This window comes from Cyprinodon tularosa, unplaced genomic scaffold (assembly GCF_016077235.1).
Source record: "Cyprinodon tularosa strain WSP-4 unplaced genomic scaffold, ASM1607723v1 ctg273, whole genome shotgun sequence".
Classification (NCBI taxonomy): Eukaryota; Metazoa; Chordata; class Actinopteri; order Cyprinodontiformes; family Cyprinodontidae; genus Cyprinodon; species Cyprinodon tularosa.
In genome coordinates this window covers 975,001-995,535 of record NW_024038978.1, presented here as the reverse complement: position 1 = coordinate 995,535, position 20,535 = coordinate 975,001, and the positions used below count along the sequence as shown (strand labels likewise).

The 20,535-nt window shown below is 38.2% G+C and overlaps 1 protein-coding gene across 10 annotated transcripts in view; it reads left to right on the top strand.

Annotated features, from left to right (window-relative positions):
- Positions 1-20,535, top strand: part of agrn (agrin) — a 454,482-nt gene that overhangs the window by 236,448 nt on the left and 197,499 nt on the right. For all 10 annotated transcript variants that reach the window (XM_038289893.1, XM_038289889.1, XM_038289895.1 and 7 more), the window contains one exon: positions 11,615-11,830. In XM_038289893.1, coding sequence (XP_038145821.1) covers positions 11,615-11,830 — 216 coding nt within the window. The remainder of the gene's footprint in view (positions 1-11,614; positions 11,831-20,535) is intronic.

Genomic DNA, 20,535 nt, shown 5'->3' with positions numbered 1-20,535 from the left:
AAAGTGAATCAAGTAGAACTTTTTATTGCCTTCCTGGAATGGGTGACAATAGTTGAATAAACTTTTGGCTCTGCTATCTGTGCCCTATTTGTTGGTACTCGCCGATACCTATACCACCATTTTAGTGCTGGATCGGGGCCCCGCCTGATACTGGCATCAGTATCGGTGCAACACTACTTTTACATAATGACTGTTGAGCAGCCTTGGAGTGACTCAAATGTCAAAACTCACAAGAAAATGACTTTTATGCAAATCGATCCTGGTTATCCATCAAGGTTAGAGTAAAATTTCAAACTTTACTCCGAGACTCTTGTTTCAGACTAAAATCAGAGCAAAGTTGCGTTTGATTCCACAAACTGAAAATGACAGTGGTTCAGGAGAAGCTGTAATTTCCAGGGAGAACCTCTTGACTCTCATACAGGGACACTGCCTGTATACCTTTGAACTTAACTCACTGAGTCTCCCTGGATGCCACAGCATTGAAGGCATGTCAGAGCAGTGGCTGTAGGTGAAGGAAGGTTTTAGCAGTTTGGAAACGCTATCTTTAAAAAAATAAAGGCCATGCCTCACCTGGAAACTGCTTTATAATTGCCTCATTGTTACCATGGAGTCAGGATCTCATGACAGCTCTTGTCTAACTGCGGAGGAAGTAAACTCATGTGACAGATTCGTTGCTCTGAGGACAAGCAGAAGCCACCTGTGAGCATGACTGTAAGTTTCCAGTCCCAGCCTGATGAGAGGAGCTGCTCTGAGCTGATTGCATCACCAGCAATCACCACGGCAACCGTTCCCCTCACCGCAAAGCTCTGCTGCTACAGCTACACTGACAAAGAGGCTAAAGCCCTCTTATGGGGGAGAGAAATGAGAAACACAGCGAGGAGAGGGCTGTTAAAAGCTGCCCGGTCGGGGAGCACATCTGTATTACTTAGTGTCCGCCGCCAAGAAAGGGACCCTTTATTAAGGTGGGAGTAGAAAATGTCCCCAAGGAGTGTTTGAGCGTAATGAATTTAAGCTCATTCAACATTAATGCCATGTCGCTTCAGTGCCACAGAGCTGTATCTCCACTCCATCATCTTCCCTTTCCTGGTTCTCTGACAGCCCTGTGGTAATTTGTCAGTGTTAATCTGCATGTAAAGCTTTATTTGAACTGCTTTTCCATGTGTGTATCACTACCCGGCTAATTCAGTTACTATTCTTGTCACTGATATAAAGTTCAGGACTTTTAATTATTCATGCAAACCTTCTCCTCGCTTATCGCCACCCAGGGACGTGGCTAGACCTATTTTAGGGTGGCTGAAGTCATCCCTTCGTTGGTATTAGCCACCCCATAATTATTTTGCGATTTTTATTGTTATTTTTTTATTTATTGATTTTTTTTCCATATAACCCCAAACAATTGCAGTAAAGCACTGAAAACGAGCCACCAAGAAGGCAAGTTAATCTGAAGATAAGTTCCTGTTAGTTTATTTACAAACACAATTATTTATACAATTATTAATATCGTTAGGATATTCATTTCCTTCATTGGCTCCGCGTCCAGCGTCACGTCACGTGGTACACGGCCATCAACTGGACCATAGCAGCTGTGCAGTGCAGCAACAGCGCGCCCTTTGAATCTCCACACAGTCATCGAGCTTGATTAGGAAAGTTATGGTTGCGTGCAGATACATACGGTGAGTTTGCCATTTGATGTCAGCGGTTTACATTTTCTTCACTTTACCTGGAGTGAGGAAAGAGACAATATAGGCCTAATAGCTTGTCTGATTCAGTAGGAATTACGTTACCATGGTGAACAAAGTCAGTGGTGTGGGAAAACACGATGTTGTTGTAGCCTACTAGCATCATTATAATAGTTTTGTCACAGGAGCAGTGATGGGCAGTAGCGCCGCTACATGTAGCGAAGCTATTAGTTTAACTACATTTTCAAGTAGCTTGACCGTAGCGTCGCTGCTTTATTTAATCAAGTAACTTTCCTGTAGCGACGGTATTGTTTTGATCAAGTAGCGACGTAGCGTCCACAAACGCTACAAAATCCAGGGCAAAACTAAGAAATGAAACCAGGTTTTCTATTTCTAAACAACAATCAGCCACAAAACTACTGTAAATAGCAGTTTCAGCTGACGCTTTATAAGTGGCGTAGTAGCACAGGCACACTCCGTAGGGTTAAACAAGCGCACCTTTTCCGAGGCTGTCGTTCTATTGGCTGGAAAGGTTGCTAGGCAACGATCCAACTGCAGTCTGAGAGAGCAAAACAAATCCGCAAGCAGAGCGTAACTGAGACCCGTGCAGAGCGGAGATGGAGGCAAGCGAGAGGAAAAAATATCTGTGATAATATAGAAAATATCTGTTTAAATCTGAGAGAAGAAACAAAGATTTTTGAGAGAAGAGAAAATATTTGAGAGAGAGCGCATGTTTTGAGTGTGAGCATTATAAGTTTTGAGTGCAAGAAGATGAAATTCTTTTCTCTAATTGAAGTTATGTGCTCTTGCATTATGGCAGGATAATTCTCCCATATCTATGTGCCACCAGTCTGATAGGGCGACACTGTGTGATATGGTAGTGCTTCCTTGGGTTGACTATAGTTCTAAGTTGTACGTTTCATATACTGTTGATTTTGTGTTTTCATTAATACATTGTACTTAAAAATACTTCCTTTATTTGCATTAAAACTTTGTCAGACTGATGTGAAAAAGTCTCAAGGATATCCTTCTTTGCAATGATGCTATTGCCTATTGCCTACTGTCCATTTATGCAACTTGTATTTTGTGGTTAAACTTTAGATTAAGCAGAAATCTATCAAAGATAATGCTGCATTTATTGTTAAGTTCCTCACATATATGTGTTTCTCTCTGTGCCAGGTGTAGAGAAAGACATGCCAAAGTCCAGGTCACACACACACACCAAGCACACACACAGAAACAGGGTTATTGCAAAGCAGACAGGGGTTCCTGACAGGTTGTGGGTGCAGGGGAGATGGGGAAAGATGAATGGCCAGGTTAAGGGTTTATGAAGATGTTGGGAGTCTGTTGGTTAGACAACTGTCTTCTGTAGAAGGTTTCCATTATGATGAGTGGCGAACCACTTGCCTTCTTCCATTTATGCAGTAATGCATGGCACCTACCATTTACTCTTTGTAATTTAGCACATTTTAACTGGTGTAGTTTAGTTGGTGAAGTAGCATTAGTGAGGGAAGTGTTTCCCAGGTATGTTGCTCTTAAAATAATGAATTTATAGACAGCGCCTTAGAAAGTGCACTGAAAAAATTTCTGCGCGCGCACAGCGCGCACAATATCTTACCTAGGGGCTAAGCCACCCATGTCTCTCAAACCTAGTGACGGCCCTGTCGCCACCTGAATCAAGCTGAACTTTTGTAGAATGGTTAAAAAACAAGCAGGTATGGCCTCCCTCTGCACAGTGTAACGTGCCCTCTCTGAGGCCATTATAATTTACTCAGAGCTATTGTGTAAGGTCTTATTGGGTATGGATGCAGTCATGCTTGCCGTAGTGGAAAAGTTCTTACTATTTCATTTTGCAGAGCATGCAACAAGGCTGCAAAGCAATAAAACTGAACAGACTTCAGGGATATTTTCTTCACAGAGTGGAAACAATTTGGGAGCAACAGCAAAGATTCAGCTTTTGCAATAAATTGGATGAATGTGTGTCTCACAAAAAAGCTGTTGGATCTGTTACCATGTCCTTTCATTGAATAAAACCCACATGTCCCAACATGATCTCTATAAAAGTTTCTTTGCGATGTGTAAGAATTACATTTGGATTAAATTCACCAGAAAGAAGCTTAAACGTGTGTAGCTGGAACCCAAAGTATCAAAAGTGGTAGAAAATTGCGGCAAGAGAAATACGACACACTTTCTTTCACTCATAAAGCGTGACATTTGTTCCGCACTGGGGCGTTAATCTCAACAGGACCATCCTTTCCTTTCATAACCATTTGTTGCTCTGAGACCATGAAGGCTCTGACACCAGAGGATATTTAACACACAAGTCGCCCAAACCAAGTGTAACGTCTTTCCTGCACAAAACATTTTGTCTGTTGTATTAAGTGATGTCCATTTTTTGAGTTGTGTTGATTTTGAGTCGTTTTCAACCCTTTCGAAGCCCGAAATGTGACAAAAATCTTGAACCTAACCATTACGTACTGTAACACCAACCTTCACCTAAACTCTATTTACACCTTAAGGCTGGTTTATAATCAGAAACCAGGTCGTCTGTGTGTGTCGCAGTGATTGCAAATGTGCCCCTGCCCCTTCCGCAGACACAAATTGTAGGTGACCGCAAACAGTGCTGCAGACAGGAGGCCTCTGATAGGTTACATCCGCTCTACACTATGCGTTATTCCTGTTTGATACCTTACCGGCTTGTTTTGTTTGTATGACCACCATTGTGGAAAACGCCTTGTGAAGAAGGACCAGCTAGAAGAGCGAGGTGCGCAAGAATGCAGGGACCCTTTTTCCACCTGCTCTTTTTCAACCCTCATGTTCCTCCATTGTCGCACAAACACAAGCGGATAAATGCAGACCACGCTCAAAATTGAGCATAAATCAAAAATGTCTGCGTCAAGCTCACTGCGACACACTGCTGCAGGAGTATAACCAGCCTTTAAGGGTGGAGGCTGATGAACCTACAGTTACTCCACCTGAACACTTTCATTAGGATTTCAACGTATTCTCATTATCAGTTTGTATGAAATCGTACGAAAAGTTATGCACAGTATTTTGTACGTTTTTGACGTTTTTCCTCGAAAAAACATCAGTGCGCAGGCAGACAGACGAAAAAACTAGATCCGCGGAGGGATGTAAAAATGGGAAAAACAGTGCAATAATTACTTCTTGATGTCTCTACAGTAACTAGGTTGCTTGCTGTTTTGTATCTTAGGGTCAGGGTTAGGGTTAATTGTATGTTAAATTCTATGTTATTGAATGGTGCGTAAGATGCGCATGCGCAAGGATATCTTGTCTCGAGGCAAATACCACGAAAAAAACGTCAACAACGTACGAAATTACTGTGCATAACTTTTTGTACGATTTCATATGAACTGATAATTAGAATACACTGAGGATTTTGTATTTTCCAGAGATTAGCTTAAACACCTATTTATTGAATGCTTTCCTATTGTTGAGAACACAAGAGAACCATAATACACTCAAAATAATATTTATAGATAGTTAGAGAGATGCATTTTACATACAAAAACATTAATATATAAAAATAAATAAGGAATAACAGTGGATTCTGATGCAAAAAACTATCGTTAAGGAAAATATAAGGCTCTTTAGTACTTACCCCTAAGGATTTAAATGAGTCTGAGATCCATTGTACCTGGAAAAAAAAATAAAAATACATATATTGATTGCAACCTATGCAGCCATATTTAGCTATAATTGTGTTGGATGGGATTATTTTATTTGCAGAGGATTTTAACTGAAATTTATTACATTTGTGGCCAAAGATTACTGAGTTAGGAGCATGAAACCTTATTTCATTATTGGCAAGTTTTTTCATTGCAGTTTTTCATACATGGCCCAAATTATTACCGCATTTGCAGGGATTATATTATTGTACGCTATTATATTGCTCATCACTAAAGTCATGCATCCTCCTCATATGTCATAGAACATGTGGCAGGCATGCAGAAGCAGGACAGTGTTATTAGAAAAGTGTCAAACTTGGCAACAAAAGGTTGTTTTGATTATTTCCCATTTTTTCAATGGCTGAGCTACTCATTTACTTTTTATTCCTTTTTTTATTCAGACGACAACATCTAGAAATCAATTTAATGTAAAGTTTGTTTTAATTAAACAACAAATTCTGACAAATATGACAAAATTGTGTTGAACATTCCTTAAAAACAAGAAGTAAATTAAGAGAATACAACATTGTACTTATTTGCTTTACAAAGCAGATGCAGCATAACTTTTAGAGTAACTTGCAATACAAAGCTGCCTATTGGAAAACAAACTCTTTTTTTCACATGTTTATAGGCTTAAAAAATGTCATTTTTTTAGTTTTGAAGCATCAGGAAAGACAAAGTAAAAATCAAAGCAGACCACTACTCAAGATCATAGTCTGTTAGTTACTACATTGATTAAAAAAAACAAAAATAAAATAATAATCAAGCTCATTTATCTGCTAAAAGGATTTTTCTTACAATTTCTAATGTTCTATAAGATTTAGGCAGCATATAACAATGTTAACAAGCAGAAAAAAAACAGAGAAATCTGTGAAAAACAGTGAACCGTGGGCACTAGTGGTGAGGAAAGGTATGCTGGTCATTGGCCAGCCTGCCCTGTTTAATCCCCATCTCACAGAGCAACGTTATAGTACTTGTAAAAGTGCCTCCTTGCATTACTGAGAGTTGCTTTTTCTGTTTAGCTCGTGAGAAAACAGACACTGCTTACTTTTAAACAAAGCAACGCATAAAAATAGATCTGTGCAAGAACAGGCAACACAAGTTAGCGCTGTTGCTTTAGCTCCGGCTGTCAAAGATTTAAAAAAGAAAATACCGCCTGGGAAACATAAAGCAAGAACATTGTTACAGGTCTTGAGAAAGCTGTTTAGCTCCGTCTGTCATCTGAATTCCTGTCACACCTTTCAGCCTTAAAAAAGGAACAAATAAACACTCTTATTTAGCAGACATTGAATACCTTTATTTGGCTGAAACAATACCTGTGCAGGGAAACTTGTTGTATTTTAATCAAGTCCTCATGAAGAGTGCATATTAAGTAAATATGTGTAATATATCTTTAAATTTTCAAATGAAATATATGATAAAACCTTAAAATGCTAATTAGGGAATTTAAGCCTGTTTGGTGTTTTTTTTCTTTTCTCAAAGTTAAACAAGTGTGCAGGAAGTATTCATGCTTCAAACAGATTAACAAATTAATAAATGTTTCTGCAGTCATACAAAACAAATTGAATCAATTCTTTTCCCATGGATGGAATAGTATTTGGGATTATGACCCCTCTTTTCTAATCATGGCTATAGTATTTATACCAAAAAAGTAAAAAAAAAAAAGCTATCAACTGGACTTTTTTTCCAAGTTTGAAGACGTTTCGCTTCCTGGATGCTATGGTAATTCTAGGTATATATGTTGTTGTCACCTACTGGTGAGGCGTATGTACTGCAGTATGTTTTGTAGTTTATTTAGTCATCTTTTTATTAGAACAAATTTTAAAAATAGATGTTATAAAGATAAAGTAAAATATTTTATATGTTGTTTTTTCTTTTTAGAAAGATTTCGAGGCTTGATAAGTCTTTCATGTAAACTGATGAATATTTGCGTAAGAGCCAAAACCAAAAGTACTGCACCCAAAACCAGAGGCACGTGTTTAAGAAACGGCAAAAAAAAAAGCTTCATTTCCTCCTGTTTGTTTTTCTCCAAAGTAATAACCCATCCGTCTCCATGACATGTGCGACGGCTCCTTGTCCGTTCCCATTAATGTTTTTTGCATTCCTAGTGATCACCTGTCAGTCAAGGCGGGTCATGGACACCGCTGCGGAAATTTTGGGAAAAAAACAAACCAAGTCTTTTCATTGCTGTAGTTTTGCTTTCAGCTACCATCTGGGATACCGCTGTTCGTATTACCTGCCCGGGCTGTTGTTGTTTTCCTCCTTCTCAAAAGAAATTGGAAGTGTCAAATGTATGCATCTGTTCTGCAGCGCCAGGAGGAGTTTCCCAAGGAAAAAGTTTCCACTTGGAGGATATGCAGTTAGTGAACTCGGTCTCCATTCTGCACTTGATACCTTCGCTTTGACAGAATCCTCCACTCCAGTGTCAGTCTTTTGTCAGTCAGCTGAGCTTGAGGCTAGTGGGAAACATTTCAGAAATAATATGGGTTGTCCTCACCTTGCTGGATTTGCTTTTTTTCTTCTTTTTTTTTTTCTTCTCAAGAAATACAAGCAAGGCATTATTTTTGCTGTGTTTTTTTTCTTTTTCTCTCTTAGAATACCTAGTATGTATTTTGAATCAAACATATTTAGATCCTTTTTTTTTTTTACCCCAATCGGAACCTCAGAGGGTTATTTTCTTGTCACACCATCAGACACCCTCTGTTTTTCTTGTACACATCTGACAGAATTCGATTAAATTTCACCTCTTGTCACTCCCCTCGTATGGCTTTGTCTCTGAGCCACATGCTGACAACACACCGACACGCACCCACACATACAGGAGCGTGTGGTATGAAGTGATGGCAGAGCAGGAGGCCGGTCATGACAAGGCCTTCTTTCTAGCACCTGGTCGCATGTAGGTGTGTGTGTGGACGTCTGAGACAGAGAGTGGTGCTTACACACTCTGAGACCCACACTGTCAGGAATACAAATGCATTCATGGGTAGCTTCACACATACACACACACACACACACATACCTCCTTTTCCCATGATAGAAGAGAGAGTGAGCTCAGGTAGCTGTCAGCAGCTCCCCAACAGGGAACAGTGGGCAAGTCAAAAACGGCCTCCTCGCTTGTCACTCTGCACACACACACATTCACAGAGCGTGGTGAGAGAAAAAGAAGGAGATGCCTTGGGCAGACGCTGGAAAGGTTGTCTAAGCTGTGCGTGGACGGCAGCGTGAGGGCGTCTATCAGTGCGTTGGCATGTCGGTCCGAAAGAAGCCACTGAAAGCGTGCAGACGTGACGACTTCCTAACCTGTGAGCCAACGATAAGAAGCTTGGTTGGACATGTGGGTTCAGCTGTGGATAAATGTGAAGCATGCATCCGGAGAAACAAACACTGGCTTCCTGCCTCTATCCAGATTTTCTTTATTTTTTGGGGGGTGGGGGCTTATTTTTGTGTTCTCTGGCCCATGGATTTCCAATCAGGTCAGCTACCTGTGAGAGCCAGCCATGTCTTTTTTACGCCCCCAGTGGTGAGGCGAAGACGTCACGCCAGCTGGCTGCCCCACAGCCCTCTGAGTGGGCGCAGAGCCACAGCAGCTGTAGCTGCCACAGCACGGGTCAATTACTCTCTAAGTTGATATTTTGTGCACACAACATCAGCACATACACAGGGGTGCGCTTCTTGTTTGCCTGCCGCGTTCGGCTGCCTCCGACAATGTTTACAGTTTCACACTCGATCAAAGCCGAGGTCTCTGTGGGAGCTTTGGGATCAAAGTCGGAAGAATTGTTACCGCCTGACTTGTGAAGGCCGGAGAGTGTTTGGCTAACCTATCTACCTAACTCTATGTTTACCTGGCTGGGGGGTGGGGGGTGGGGGTGATCGATGATTCAGAGTATCTTTACAGGTCAGAGATGAACCATCCAGAATATCTTTATAGTAGAGGGCTTCACAAAAAAAGGGTTCAAAGCCTATAAACCTTTATTACACTTTGCCACATTACAGTCACACAAGTATTTTTGTAGAATTTTAAATGACCTTATCACCTCAGTTCAATTCAATTCAGTTTATTTTTAGGGTTGCTATGTTTCGCTAGCTTTGCAGCTTATCTGTACTATTTTTTTTTATAAGCTATGTCCGGAATATTCATCCCGGACCTCTGAAGCCTTTGAACAGCCCGTTTCACATGTAATTTAACTTAAACAAAGGTAGACTTTCTGTCCAGGTGAAGGGACTTGTTCATTCTTTGCTTTGCTATGAAGAGCCAATTCACAATTTAGTAAATAAAGTGAAACCTTATATCTTTCTACCACATGGAAATCCTTTGGTCCAAACTATTCCATTGTAGCTCTGGCTGTACGTTCAGGGTTTTTATCTTCTGAATGGCGAACCTTTGAATGATTCCAAGTCTTTTCCAGCCTCTAACATTTTCTTCCAGTGTTGTGAGGTTTTTCACTTTATATCTGAACAGCTTCCATGTCCTTTAATCATAAATCCAGAGCATCTTATTCCAAAGCGTTTCTTGTGTTCCTTCATGGCTTGTGGAAACTGCACATATTGAACATGTCTGTGAGATTCTGTATAATCCAGGTCCTGGTCAAGCTTGAAACGTTAAGTTTAGGCAACTGGACGTAAAGTTTTCTCTCACATATTTAACCTGATTATAGGTTAAATATGTGGAGTTATAACCAATAGCTTTCCTGTCAAAAGATTCTCATGCATGAGACCCTTGATCCGTTTAGCTCCTCCAAAGTAACTCCTTCAGTTCTGGTGAGCTGCTATGTTTCGGTAGCTTTGCAGCTGCTCTTTACTATTTTTATTAAATGAGTTAAAGGTTCAAATATGAATATTCCTGACCCCAGAAGCCTTTGAACGGCATCCTTTAAACATAATCTAACTTAAAAAAATGTAGATTTTTTTTCCCAGGTGAAGGGACTTTGGTTCTTCTTTGCTTTATTCTGACATATCAGAGTAAAAGATACAGAATGCACTGCACTGGAAAAAATCAAAACCTAGATGAGTCATTTTTTCTTAAAATAAGTGCATTTGTTCTTGAATTGAGAAGGTAAAAGAGACATTTTGCCAATGGAACAAGACAATTTACATTTAAAATAAGAAAACACAATTGCACAATTGTCTTATTTCAAGTGCATTTTATCTAAATATCTTATTTTAAGAGTAAAAAATACTCATTCCATTGGCAAATCATCTCATTTAACTACTCAAAAAAAGGGTAAATACACATAATTTGAGAAAATTTTACTTATTTCTTGATCGTTTTTCCAGTGTGGAACCATGATTTCAGATCTTTATTTTTTATAAATGTCTAAAAATCCATTATGCTTCCACTGTTGTGTTGGTCTGGTATAAAGTGGATTTTATCTGATTGTTGTTGCAAACTGTGAAGGTATTTTTTTAAATGGAGATAAAAGATATTTTAATCAAAAGTCTTCAGAGAGTAACTTATTTGTTTTCTCAGATTTTTTTAACTTTTTATTTCAAATAAATTTTTTTTATATACTATACTTTATCCTTTTTTTCCAAATTATATTTCGTCATGGTGTTTTAGTTAAGAATTTTCTTTTTACAAATTTTTGTTTTTCAGATAAAGTTTTACAAATTGCATTCTTTTGACACTGCGTTTTACAGATCATATTCTCTCTACTTCTAGCCGCAGGTTTTCCTGGAGTGAAGAACACTAAAACTCAGTCTGAAAAACAATAATTGGAAAAAAAATGTTTTTTAATTATTGAAAAATAAAATCTGAAAATACAAAATCTGTAAAAAAAAAATAATAAAAAAAAATTGAAAAGAAGAAAAATCTGAGAAAGCAGCAAATTTACCTTCAGACTTATTTTTTTAATTAAAACATTCATTTAATGATTGTATTTTTCTAAATTTTACAAAACATGTTTTGTTATTTCACTTATCCATTTACAAAATGAGGTCTTTACTTGCAACAACAAAGGAACAAAACTGTTTAGTCTTGCTTTAAATTTTAAAACATGCTGAGTTTTGCTGTTTCACTGGACAAAATCTGATAAAGTTAAAGAGCTATGAATACTGGCTGTTAACGTGTTTATTTCTGCTTTTATTCTTCCCAAAGACCAGAGTGAATATGCTCCAATAATGCTGTCTAGTTGGACATAAAGATAACATTCAAGAACTGACTTCTTTTTGGGTGCCATTGTTTTTTATTAGGTGTTTAGTGGGGATTTATCTTTATAATCTTCCCTTTTCTTTTGCTGTCTGATCCAGGCTGCAGAGGAAAGCTGTGTGGCTTCGGGGCGGTGTGTGAGCGGGACCCGTCCGACCCAGCCAAGGGCGAGTGCGTTTGTAAGAAATTCGAATGTCCACTCATGGTGGCTCCTGTTTGCGGCTCCGACACCTCCACCTACAGCAACGAGTGCGAGCTGGAGAAGGCTCAGTGCGAAAAACAGCGACGCATCAAGGTGCAGCGCAAAGGACCCTGCTGTAAGTACAACCTAACCTGCCTGCTACAAGAAAGTAACGAACAAGTTTCCTGCAAACACACTGAGTGACCGTCCACTTTTCAGCAAAAAGCCTTACTTTTATAAGTTACTTTTAGTCAGAAGTTTGTAAAATTTGGGATTTTTTCCCCCCTTTTTTTGGACACTGCATATTCCATGGTTTGTAGTTTTAGGGCAGTGAAAGTTGGCCATTGTGGGAAAGCATTAGGGTAAAAGCTTGCCACTTCCAAAGCTGAACATTTAAATATATAATATAATATATGAATATAATAGTCATACCACTATCTCACCATTGTTCCTTACCTACTACACTTTAATGTAAAAGTCAATCCACCTTTATATAAGCCTTCCTGATTGTACATATGTCACCTCAAATCTCTGTGTTACTCCCTTGCATTTTTTTTTTCATTTCTCGATCCAGCACTAAAATGGTGGTATCACTATTGGCAAGTACCAACAAATATGGCACTGATACCATTTTGAGAGCCAAAAGTTTATTCAGCTATTATCACTCATTCCAGGTAGGCAATAAAAAGTTCTACTAGATTCACTTTGTATTAGTCTTTTTCCTGCTTCACAAAGGTAGGCAACTGCTTGACAAAGCCATGATGGCAATTATTTAATATCCAAGTAGTATGCAGTTCTTCATATATACACACACACATCAATTTCAAACAGATGGTATCGTATCGGCCAATACTGCACAGCCAGGTATCGGGCCCAAAAAATGGCATTGGCACAACTCTATTATTAACCCACAGAGTTAAATTTGAACAACTCCATTAAGTATTGCTTATAAGATAAAATATTATCAGATTATCTTCCTTGATGCCAACCTATCTGTGATCTCTTATCTTCTCCAACGAGGACATCAATGGAGTTTGAAGTTGTAGCTTAGAACGTATACGGTTGTCCTGCAGCTGGAGGTCCGTCGCTCTGTTGTGTCATCTAACTCACATTGGTAAAGTATTGATGGTGTTCAGAGATCCTGTTTGCAGCAGCCTTGCCTCTGTCAGCGGGTCCCAGCACAGATGTGGCTACAGTGTATCAGAAATGATTTACTACCACTCTTATGTTGACGATACTCAGCTATATTTGTCCATAAATCTTGATGTAAAAAAATGAATGCATGTAGTTAACTTTTGACTCTATACACTAGTATTAGATAGATTAAACTCTGGTAAGTGTTCAATTTACACTAACGAGAGATTTTTTCCAAGTCTTTCACAGTATTAACTGAAAAAAAAAACACTTTTAAAATCTCATTCTAGTGGGGACCAATATAGACATTTAAATAGTGTTGAATTAACTTGCTAGGAGTTAAATTAACTCTTCGGAATTTGCAATGTAGGTGTAGAGATGAATAACCAAAGATTAGGCCCCAAAAAAGCCAAAGCTACTTAGCAAAAAGGAAGGATTCAATCGTTCCTTGTTTTCATGGTTCCTGCCTCCCAAACAAAAACAGGGAGGAGTCTAACTGGAAGGTCTGCTTTAATTTTATGTAGTGGGGGTTGATTTATCTTTTCAAATTATCTAAATGAGACAGATCCATTTTTTTAAAATATATATAAATAGAAAAGATCGATTCTAAGCAGTTAGATATAAAGCCAGTAATCTGCTGTGAGACTTAATGTATAAGCTCTTAAGCATGGATGGGTAAGTGGCTTAAAGCATGCTGAATGTGCTCCAGGCTTGGAGGTCCCATTTTAAAAGGCAAACTGGAATGACCACTTCTTCAAACTGAAAGCTAAAATTCTCTTAAGTGACACCAAATGGGTTAATATGGTCAACTAAATGGATTTCCCTTCTCTGCTGTAATGCAACAAGCTTCGCGTTTTACCCAAAATGATAAAAGCCCATCCTTGCGATGTTCTTTTTGTTGTCCTTTCAGTATGGCTGCACTGCTGATGCTTAAACACCACCTGCAGCCTGAGCAGCCTGACGCTGGTGTGCATTGGTAATCTTTAGCAGAGCTCATCCAACCCCAGGGCTCCAAGCAGCAGATCCCTGCCAAAGCTGAAGCACTGCAGCAACCTCAGTAATAACTACAGTGTTTTGTCAGCATTGTGCCTTCCTGTCAGTGTGGCCCCACCGCTAATTCCTGGGGTCTGATTACACGGCAGGCCTGAACCTGGCACTAATAACAATCTTGGTGACTGCCCACAAAAGGCGGATGGCAAATAACTAGACAGAACAGATACAGAGAGGCTAGCAGAAACAGTAGGTGCAGCAGAGAAAGGATGAACAAAAGCACTCAGAAGTTGGTGGGAGTGATTTGAAAAGAGGAAAAAAGGGAATGCCAAAGCAGCCGAGGAAACAACTGAGTGATTGAGGTGAACAAATTCAAGGAGCAGCAGAAAACCAGAGAGTAGCTGGTGGATTAATGATGGTTTATGGGGTTTTGAGGCCATTGAGAAAAATCTTATTTATCTCTTTTAACAAAAGGAGACATTCTGGCAGGTAGAAAAAAGGAACAAATAACAAAATAACAATACTGATTGTAGTATTATTTAAAACAAAAATCAAGTGAGACTCGATTGCGTCAAAGTAATTAATTCTAGTTATAAAATATTTTCCTATTTATGTGTTTAATTAGTTGCTTTGCAGTAAGCACCTTTTATAATTATTATTTTAACTTTTTTCCAGTACATTAATGTTTTAAACACAGGTGTTCAAAAATGTATATTTTGTTGCTACACGAAGGACTCATATTTAAACTACCAAACGTTTTGCCTTCTCTTTAATCTAACAGTAAATAGAGACTTTTACTGAAGAGCAGACTTTTGGTGTCCCAAATCTGCTTTAAATAAATTTTTCGTTCCTTCTAAACCCGTGATTTACTCGTAAAAATGGATATATGAAAAAGCTTTTTTACTTAAATACAGCCAGGGTTTTACAACAGAGGAACATAACAGTCCTTAACCCTCTTATAAGCAAAATTATCTGCTTTAGTTTGGATTTTTTTCAGATAAAGTATTTTTTTTAAAGAAACTTAATGATTTATTGGTTCAGCCCCTTTAACCATGAACACTTGAACACTCAGCATGTTTTTACAGGGCAATAAGAATTTAAAAAGTAGAATAAAAAAGAAAAAAGCCCAAACCCCTTCTGCACTGATTTGATGGTAATAATAGGTTTATAGGGAACTCCAATTACAAACGGACTCTCAGAAAACTGCTGTGTAGTTAAAAATAAAAAATTCAATTTTCTTACAATGAAATCTTTTAAGCATGTGAATCAGAGCAGATGTTTTGGGTATGTAGACATAATGAAATAGAGGTTTTGTGAGCAAAGGCAACAGAAGATTGTAACCAAAATATATTGTTGAATAATCTGTATGCTAACATCTAAATGACGTCATAAACTTTTACTTCCATTAAAAAAACACGATTAATAAGGTAGTTCATAATGTTTATGTAGTGAATGATAAATGTTAATTAATTTATGTTAACCTGATTGAAGTACATACAGTAAGGCCTTGGTATTTAATGATAGTGAAAAGAAAATAGAATAGAATAAAACAGAATAAAATATAATAGCAAATCCCTTGATTGTACCACAAAGGGGGAATTCTGGTGTTACAGCAGCAAAAGATTATAGCTAAAGTGGTTATATAAATGTGGACCTTAGAAAAGTGTATAAAAATAACAGAATACTGAAGAGTTAAAACAAATAAAATAGAAAAAAATAAAATACTCTACTGCAAAAAGCAAGTGGCTTCGGGCAAGTGGCTTTCACATTTAATTTGCCCAGAAACAATTTTTACTTGCCCAGTATAATGTTTGATAAATATAGTTCCTAATATTCATTTTTGTATATATCTCAATGAAACATGTTTGTTTTTTTAAATATTTTTTTTTGTAATTCAGTAAGTTTACAGGTTCCTGGTGAGTATATGCATGCGTCAGATAATGAACTCAAGCCTACATTACCGTGTTAACATGCTTTTCAATCCTTCCTGCACATTCTTTTCAAATTAAACTTTGCTTTAAACTGTTGCGTGCTTGGAAAAATATAAATTGTAATGTTAAAAATCTAAAAAAAACTTGACAGGTTAAAAACTTACACTACTAATACTCACCAATTTAACGTGTTTAGCTCTATAACTTTTAAATGCACCACTCCAAAGTGTCTAAGAGAAAAAAATGTAATGCACATTTTTTAATGGATGACCACTGTACAGAAGACTGCCATATGATAGAAATATTTACACTGTGTGCAAACAATTATTATTATTATTTTCCTAATCCCTGACTGATGATTTTTAATCTAGCGTGTATTATAGTATAGATTAAATTCATCATCCGGCAGCTGCTCTGCAGAATTCTCTCCCCAAGAGCTGAATCACGCCATCTAGCGGAAAATCACGCAGCTTTTTGAAATCACACGAGAATGTGTACAAAACAACAAAAATGGGGCCGGCAACACTTGTGGGTCGTTTTCAGGGAATGTCGTGATTTTAAAGTAATTATGAGTGATAAATAATTTTTTTATGATCATTGCACTTGCGCGCCGGGCAAATGCAATGAAATTTGTACTCAACAATGTACCCAACAATAAAAACGACTTGCCCCGGGCGATCGGGCGATGGTTAACATCGAGCCCTGGACATGTATGGACCTGTCATTGACAGTCAATTAGCTATTTATCCCTTTTTTAACTCTAGTAGACTGAGGTACCAAGAGGAAATAGGTTTGATTGTCTTTTTGACCACCTATGGTAGTAAAGACCAAACTGAATGTTGTCCTGTTCCAGTAACCAGACATTTTCTTTGTGGATCTTAGATTGAAATGCTGTTGATAATTTTAACAAATCATGTTTTTTACAGAAAAAAATACAAATTTTATAGATACGCTTGTAATGCAAACAGAGCCTGGCAAAGGTAAGAACTAAAGCTGGTTCTCTGTCATCTTGGCATTTCCCAAACTTTTCAACCACGACATAATAATAGGGGAGAAAAGGAATAATTAGGTTAAAAGCCACGCTTCCTTCCATCACGGTGTAATGGGAAATGTCATCTTTCAATTAGATTGTCAAAATAAGACACCTGAAGCCTTGACTTTCCTAAAACTCCTCCTGGCACCATGTTGGAAACATCTTTAAAAATAAAACCAATCAGTTTGGCATTAAATATATTTTTGAATAGACCTTCAAAGGTAATTCAACAACAAAACCTATTATTTTTTAACTTCGTTAATAGCATTTTTATTTTTTGAAGAACTTGATAAGACTTACCTATTCCTAATTCGCAGTGTTCCCATTATCTCAAAAATGAACAAATAATGTTTTCAATGTAATATAAATGCAGCAGATTTTTATTTTTTTGTTTCCCTATGAAGGGTGGAAAGATAAGAGCCGTCTGAGAGCATCAGAAGTGCTGTTATCAAAAACATAATTATTGCCAAGGCTAAACCAAATCTTAGTGCTCAGATAAAAAGCCCAGATAAGAGATGTTTGAGGACTGTTAAAAAAAAAAAAAAAAACTTTGACAACATAAAAACAACAGCAAAAAAAGACAAATAAGGATCCTGGGATTGACCTGGAACGTGCTGGAGAGATAGCCTCAGGCTTTAATATACACTAAACCTACAGAAGCACTAATGTTTACCTAAGCTTTTATCAGTAAGCCTGCACCTGTCTGAGATATTATGTTCAATGGTCTGAGGAAACTGAAGAGGAGCTCCTCCAGGATGCAGTGCATCAGTTTATTTGCTCTTTGTGAAGTGGAATGAAAACCTTGCATGCACTCCAACATGGCGGGGATTGTTCCCTCTTGCTGTGGGTCTGCTTTTTTCCTTTTGCACATAAAAAAAAAAACTGTTTGAGTCCAAGTTATTGAGGACTTCTGCAAATTACAAAGACATGTCCAAAAGCTCAAAGGAATCAACTGATAAAAGCAGCCCAGCAACATGTCCTGAATCTCTCTGAAAACCTTTGCAGGGAGCCAAAGTCTGCTGCGTCAGATACAGTTCTGACACACCAAAGACAGCTGGATGCCAAAAGAGTAAGAGAGAGGGAGAAACTTTAGCATCCAAGCACCAGAAACTTTTGACATTGACAACATTGACAGCTTCTATGCTAAATTTAGAGTATGTTCAACCATAGTCCCCACCATACATGTTCATTTGTTTTGTTTTTTGTTGCTTTTTTTTCATAAAGTATGTTTTTTTATGGTTGTTTCCAACTTATTTCATACACCTTTTTATACAACATGGATCTAATACAGTAGTAGCCATTCAAAATTTCCCCACCTCCCTTGATGGGCCCTTGGTTGGTCCCCTACAATTCCTTTTTCAACATCTTATATTCTTTCTGTCATGATTTGTGGACATTAAGATCTAAAGAGAAGCGTCATCTCCTGGTCAGACCCCAAAGGAGGGGGTCACTCCAGTGGCTGGAAGTTGCAGGGGATTTTGCAGGGAGTTGCAGGGAAGTGGGATGCCATTCAGCTGGCGTTTGACTGGGAAGGGCCATTTTTAAATAGCTGCTACTGTATCTGATCAGTGTTGGAGATACACATGAAGCCAGGCTTCATGCTAAGTTACATTATCAACATAGCATTTAAACTTTGAGCTGCTGGCTAAACTACTCTGTATAAACTGCTCTATACATTAGGGATGGGACGATTTATGAAAACCGTCAGAACCGTTCGGTTCGACTGTCTCGGTTCGGTTCGCGTGTGTTTCGTTCGATCATGCGCTGCTCCTTTTTCTCATAGGCGAAGCGTTTACACTCCAGAGCAGAAGGTGGCGGTACTGTGACCAAAGCCAACCACCAGTAGTAAACAAGAAGAAGAAGAAGCGAAGCAGCTTAGCCGGGTGTAGCAGGGAAAAAATCAGTTGTTGTGGAGAATTGTGTCGGAATGGCGAGTGGGAAAGAACAGGAGTTGGAAGACGCGCCAGCAGCACTTTATAGGTCTGCTATATGGGACCACTTTGCATTTAGAGTGACCTACGATGACGGCGGAAAGAAAGTTGTGGTTAAAAGTGCAACAGTGTGCAAGCATTGTGCAACACGTTTTGTTTATGCTAACAGCAACATGACCAACATGTCATGCTAACCCAGAAATCCCTCATACTCCGTCAGCGCTCCGCCCCGCTGCGCTCCAGACCGGCTGCTCAAAGCAAAGCCTAAAGCCCCCAGTGTGGCTTCGTCCGCTCACCTCTGAGTTCCTTGGAGATGGTAGAGAGCATGCGCCAGATGATTAAATTCAAAGCAGCAAAACATACGGAAATGATCCAGGGTTTCCACGGATCATTTAAAATAATTACAATCCATTATTTTTGGGGGGATTTTTTCATTAATTCCATAAATTTTTATGGGATTTCGGTGTAACAATCAACATGTATCGAACCAAACCGAAAACCGTGACCAGAAACCGTGAATCGAACCGTTCCACCCCTACTATACATATATTATAATGAAATTAAGAAGATCCTTATCAAGGATTAGCTACAATGCATTTGTTCCCCATCTTCTGTTTATATCTGTTATTTAACTAAATCAAAAAGCTTCAGTTTAGGGTTTAACTGAAACATGGCTGAGGCAAAGTTAAACAATGACACATAGAAAATAGACATTAGTCTCATTATTTCTAATTATCTCTACAAATATACAGAAAAACATGTTCTATTATTTTTGAATACTCAAAGATAAAATACACTTTTAAAGCTCGCCTACACGTCTTTATATAAACAGTGAAAAACACCATGAAAGTCCTTTAGAAAGTTGAGATGTCCTGGTGTACTTTATTTACTGTATTATCACCTTTACCATGATGTCAGAAAATTAACTGTAAATCTGCCGATCCACAATGGCTTTAGCTGGTCAACTACCACTTTTATGACCTCGGTTACGGACAGATATTTCATCAACTGAAAACAAAAACAAATGTGTGCTGAAGTACTTTTCCACAACACTCCATGTTTTCTGGAGTTTGAATGACACATTTTTAGTTTCAAATGCAGCTCATAAAAAATAAATATTAAATTTACAGGGTTTAACCTCCTTTTGCAGAAAGAGAAAACTTAGATTTGCTCATTGGGCCCTTTACTGGGTTTAAGGGCGCATGTAAAGTGCAATGAGATTAATTTTTTTCTCTTTTAAAATTGGGGACGTGGTTGTAGTGATGTAGCGTTAGACTGTAGGTATAATCAATGTCATCTGTGTGATTATTTTCAAGGTATTTAAAGGATACAGAAGATTAAATAAATTGGTAAATATTGGCTATTATTATAAGTGTGTATCAGGTTAAAAATGCCTTGGATTTAATGCACATAAAAAACATAAAACACATATTTTTCATCACTTGACGAGTTGATTACCGTAAAAGCCAACTGACTGTATCCAGTCTTTTAACTGCTGTATTTCTGCTATAAATCAGGATATAACATTTATCTTTAAGTCAAACTGATATTTCTCCAGTGCAGGAAAACCTTTTTCCATCCTGCAGTCATTTTCCTACTGGTCCTTTTCTGGCAGAGTCATTATCAGGTGCCTGGAAACCAGTTAGGCAGCTGTCAGCTTGGTTCACTTCTTTTTGCATTTGTTGTAACAGCTGAATGGAAAGCTTTCACATACTGTATGTCTATTGACAGGTTTTTGGAAGTGCAGCCAACCAGAGACCCAGTGGATGTAGCTCTATAGCGGGTGGAAAGGTTCAGCCGAGCTGCACGCTGTAATTTAACA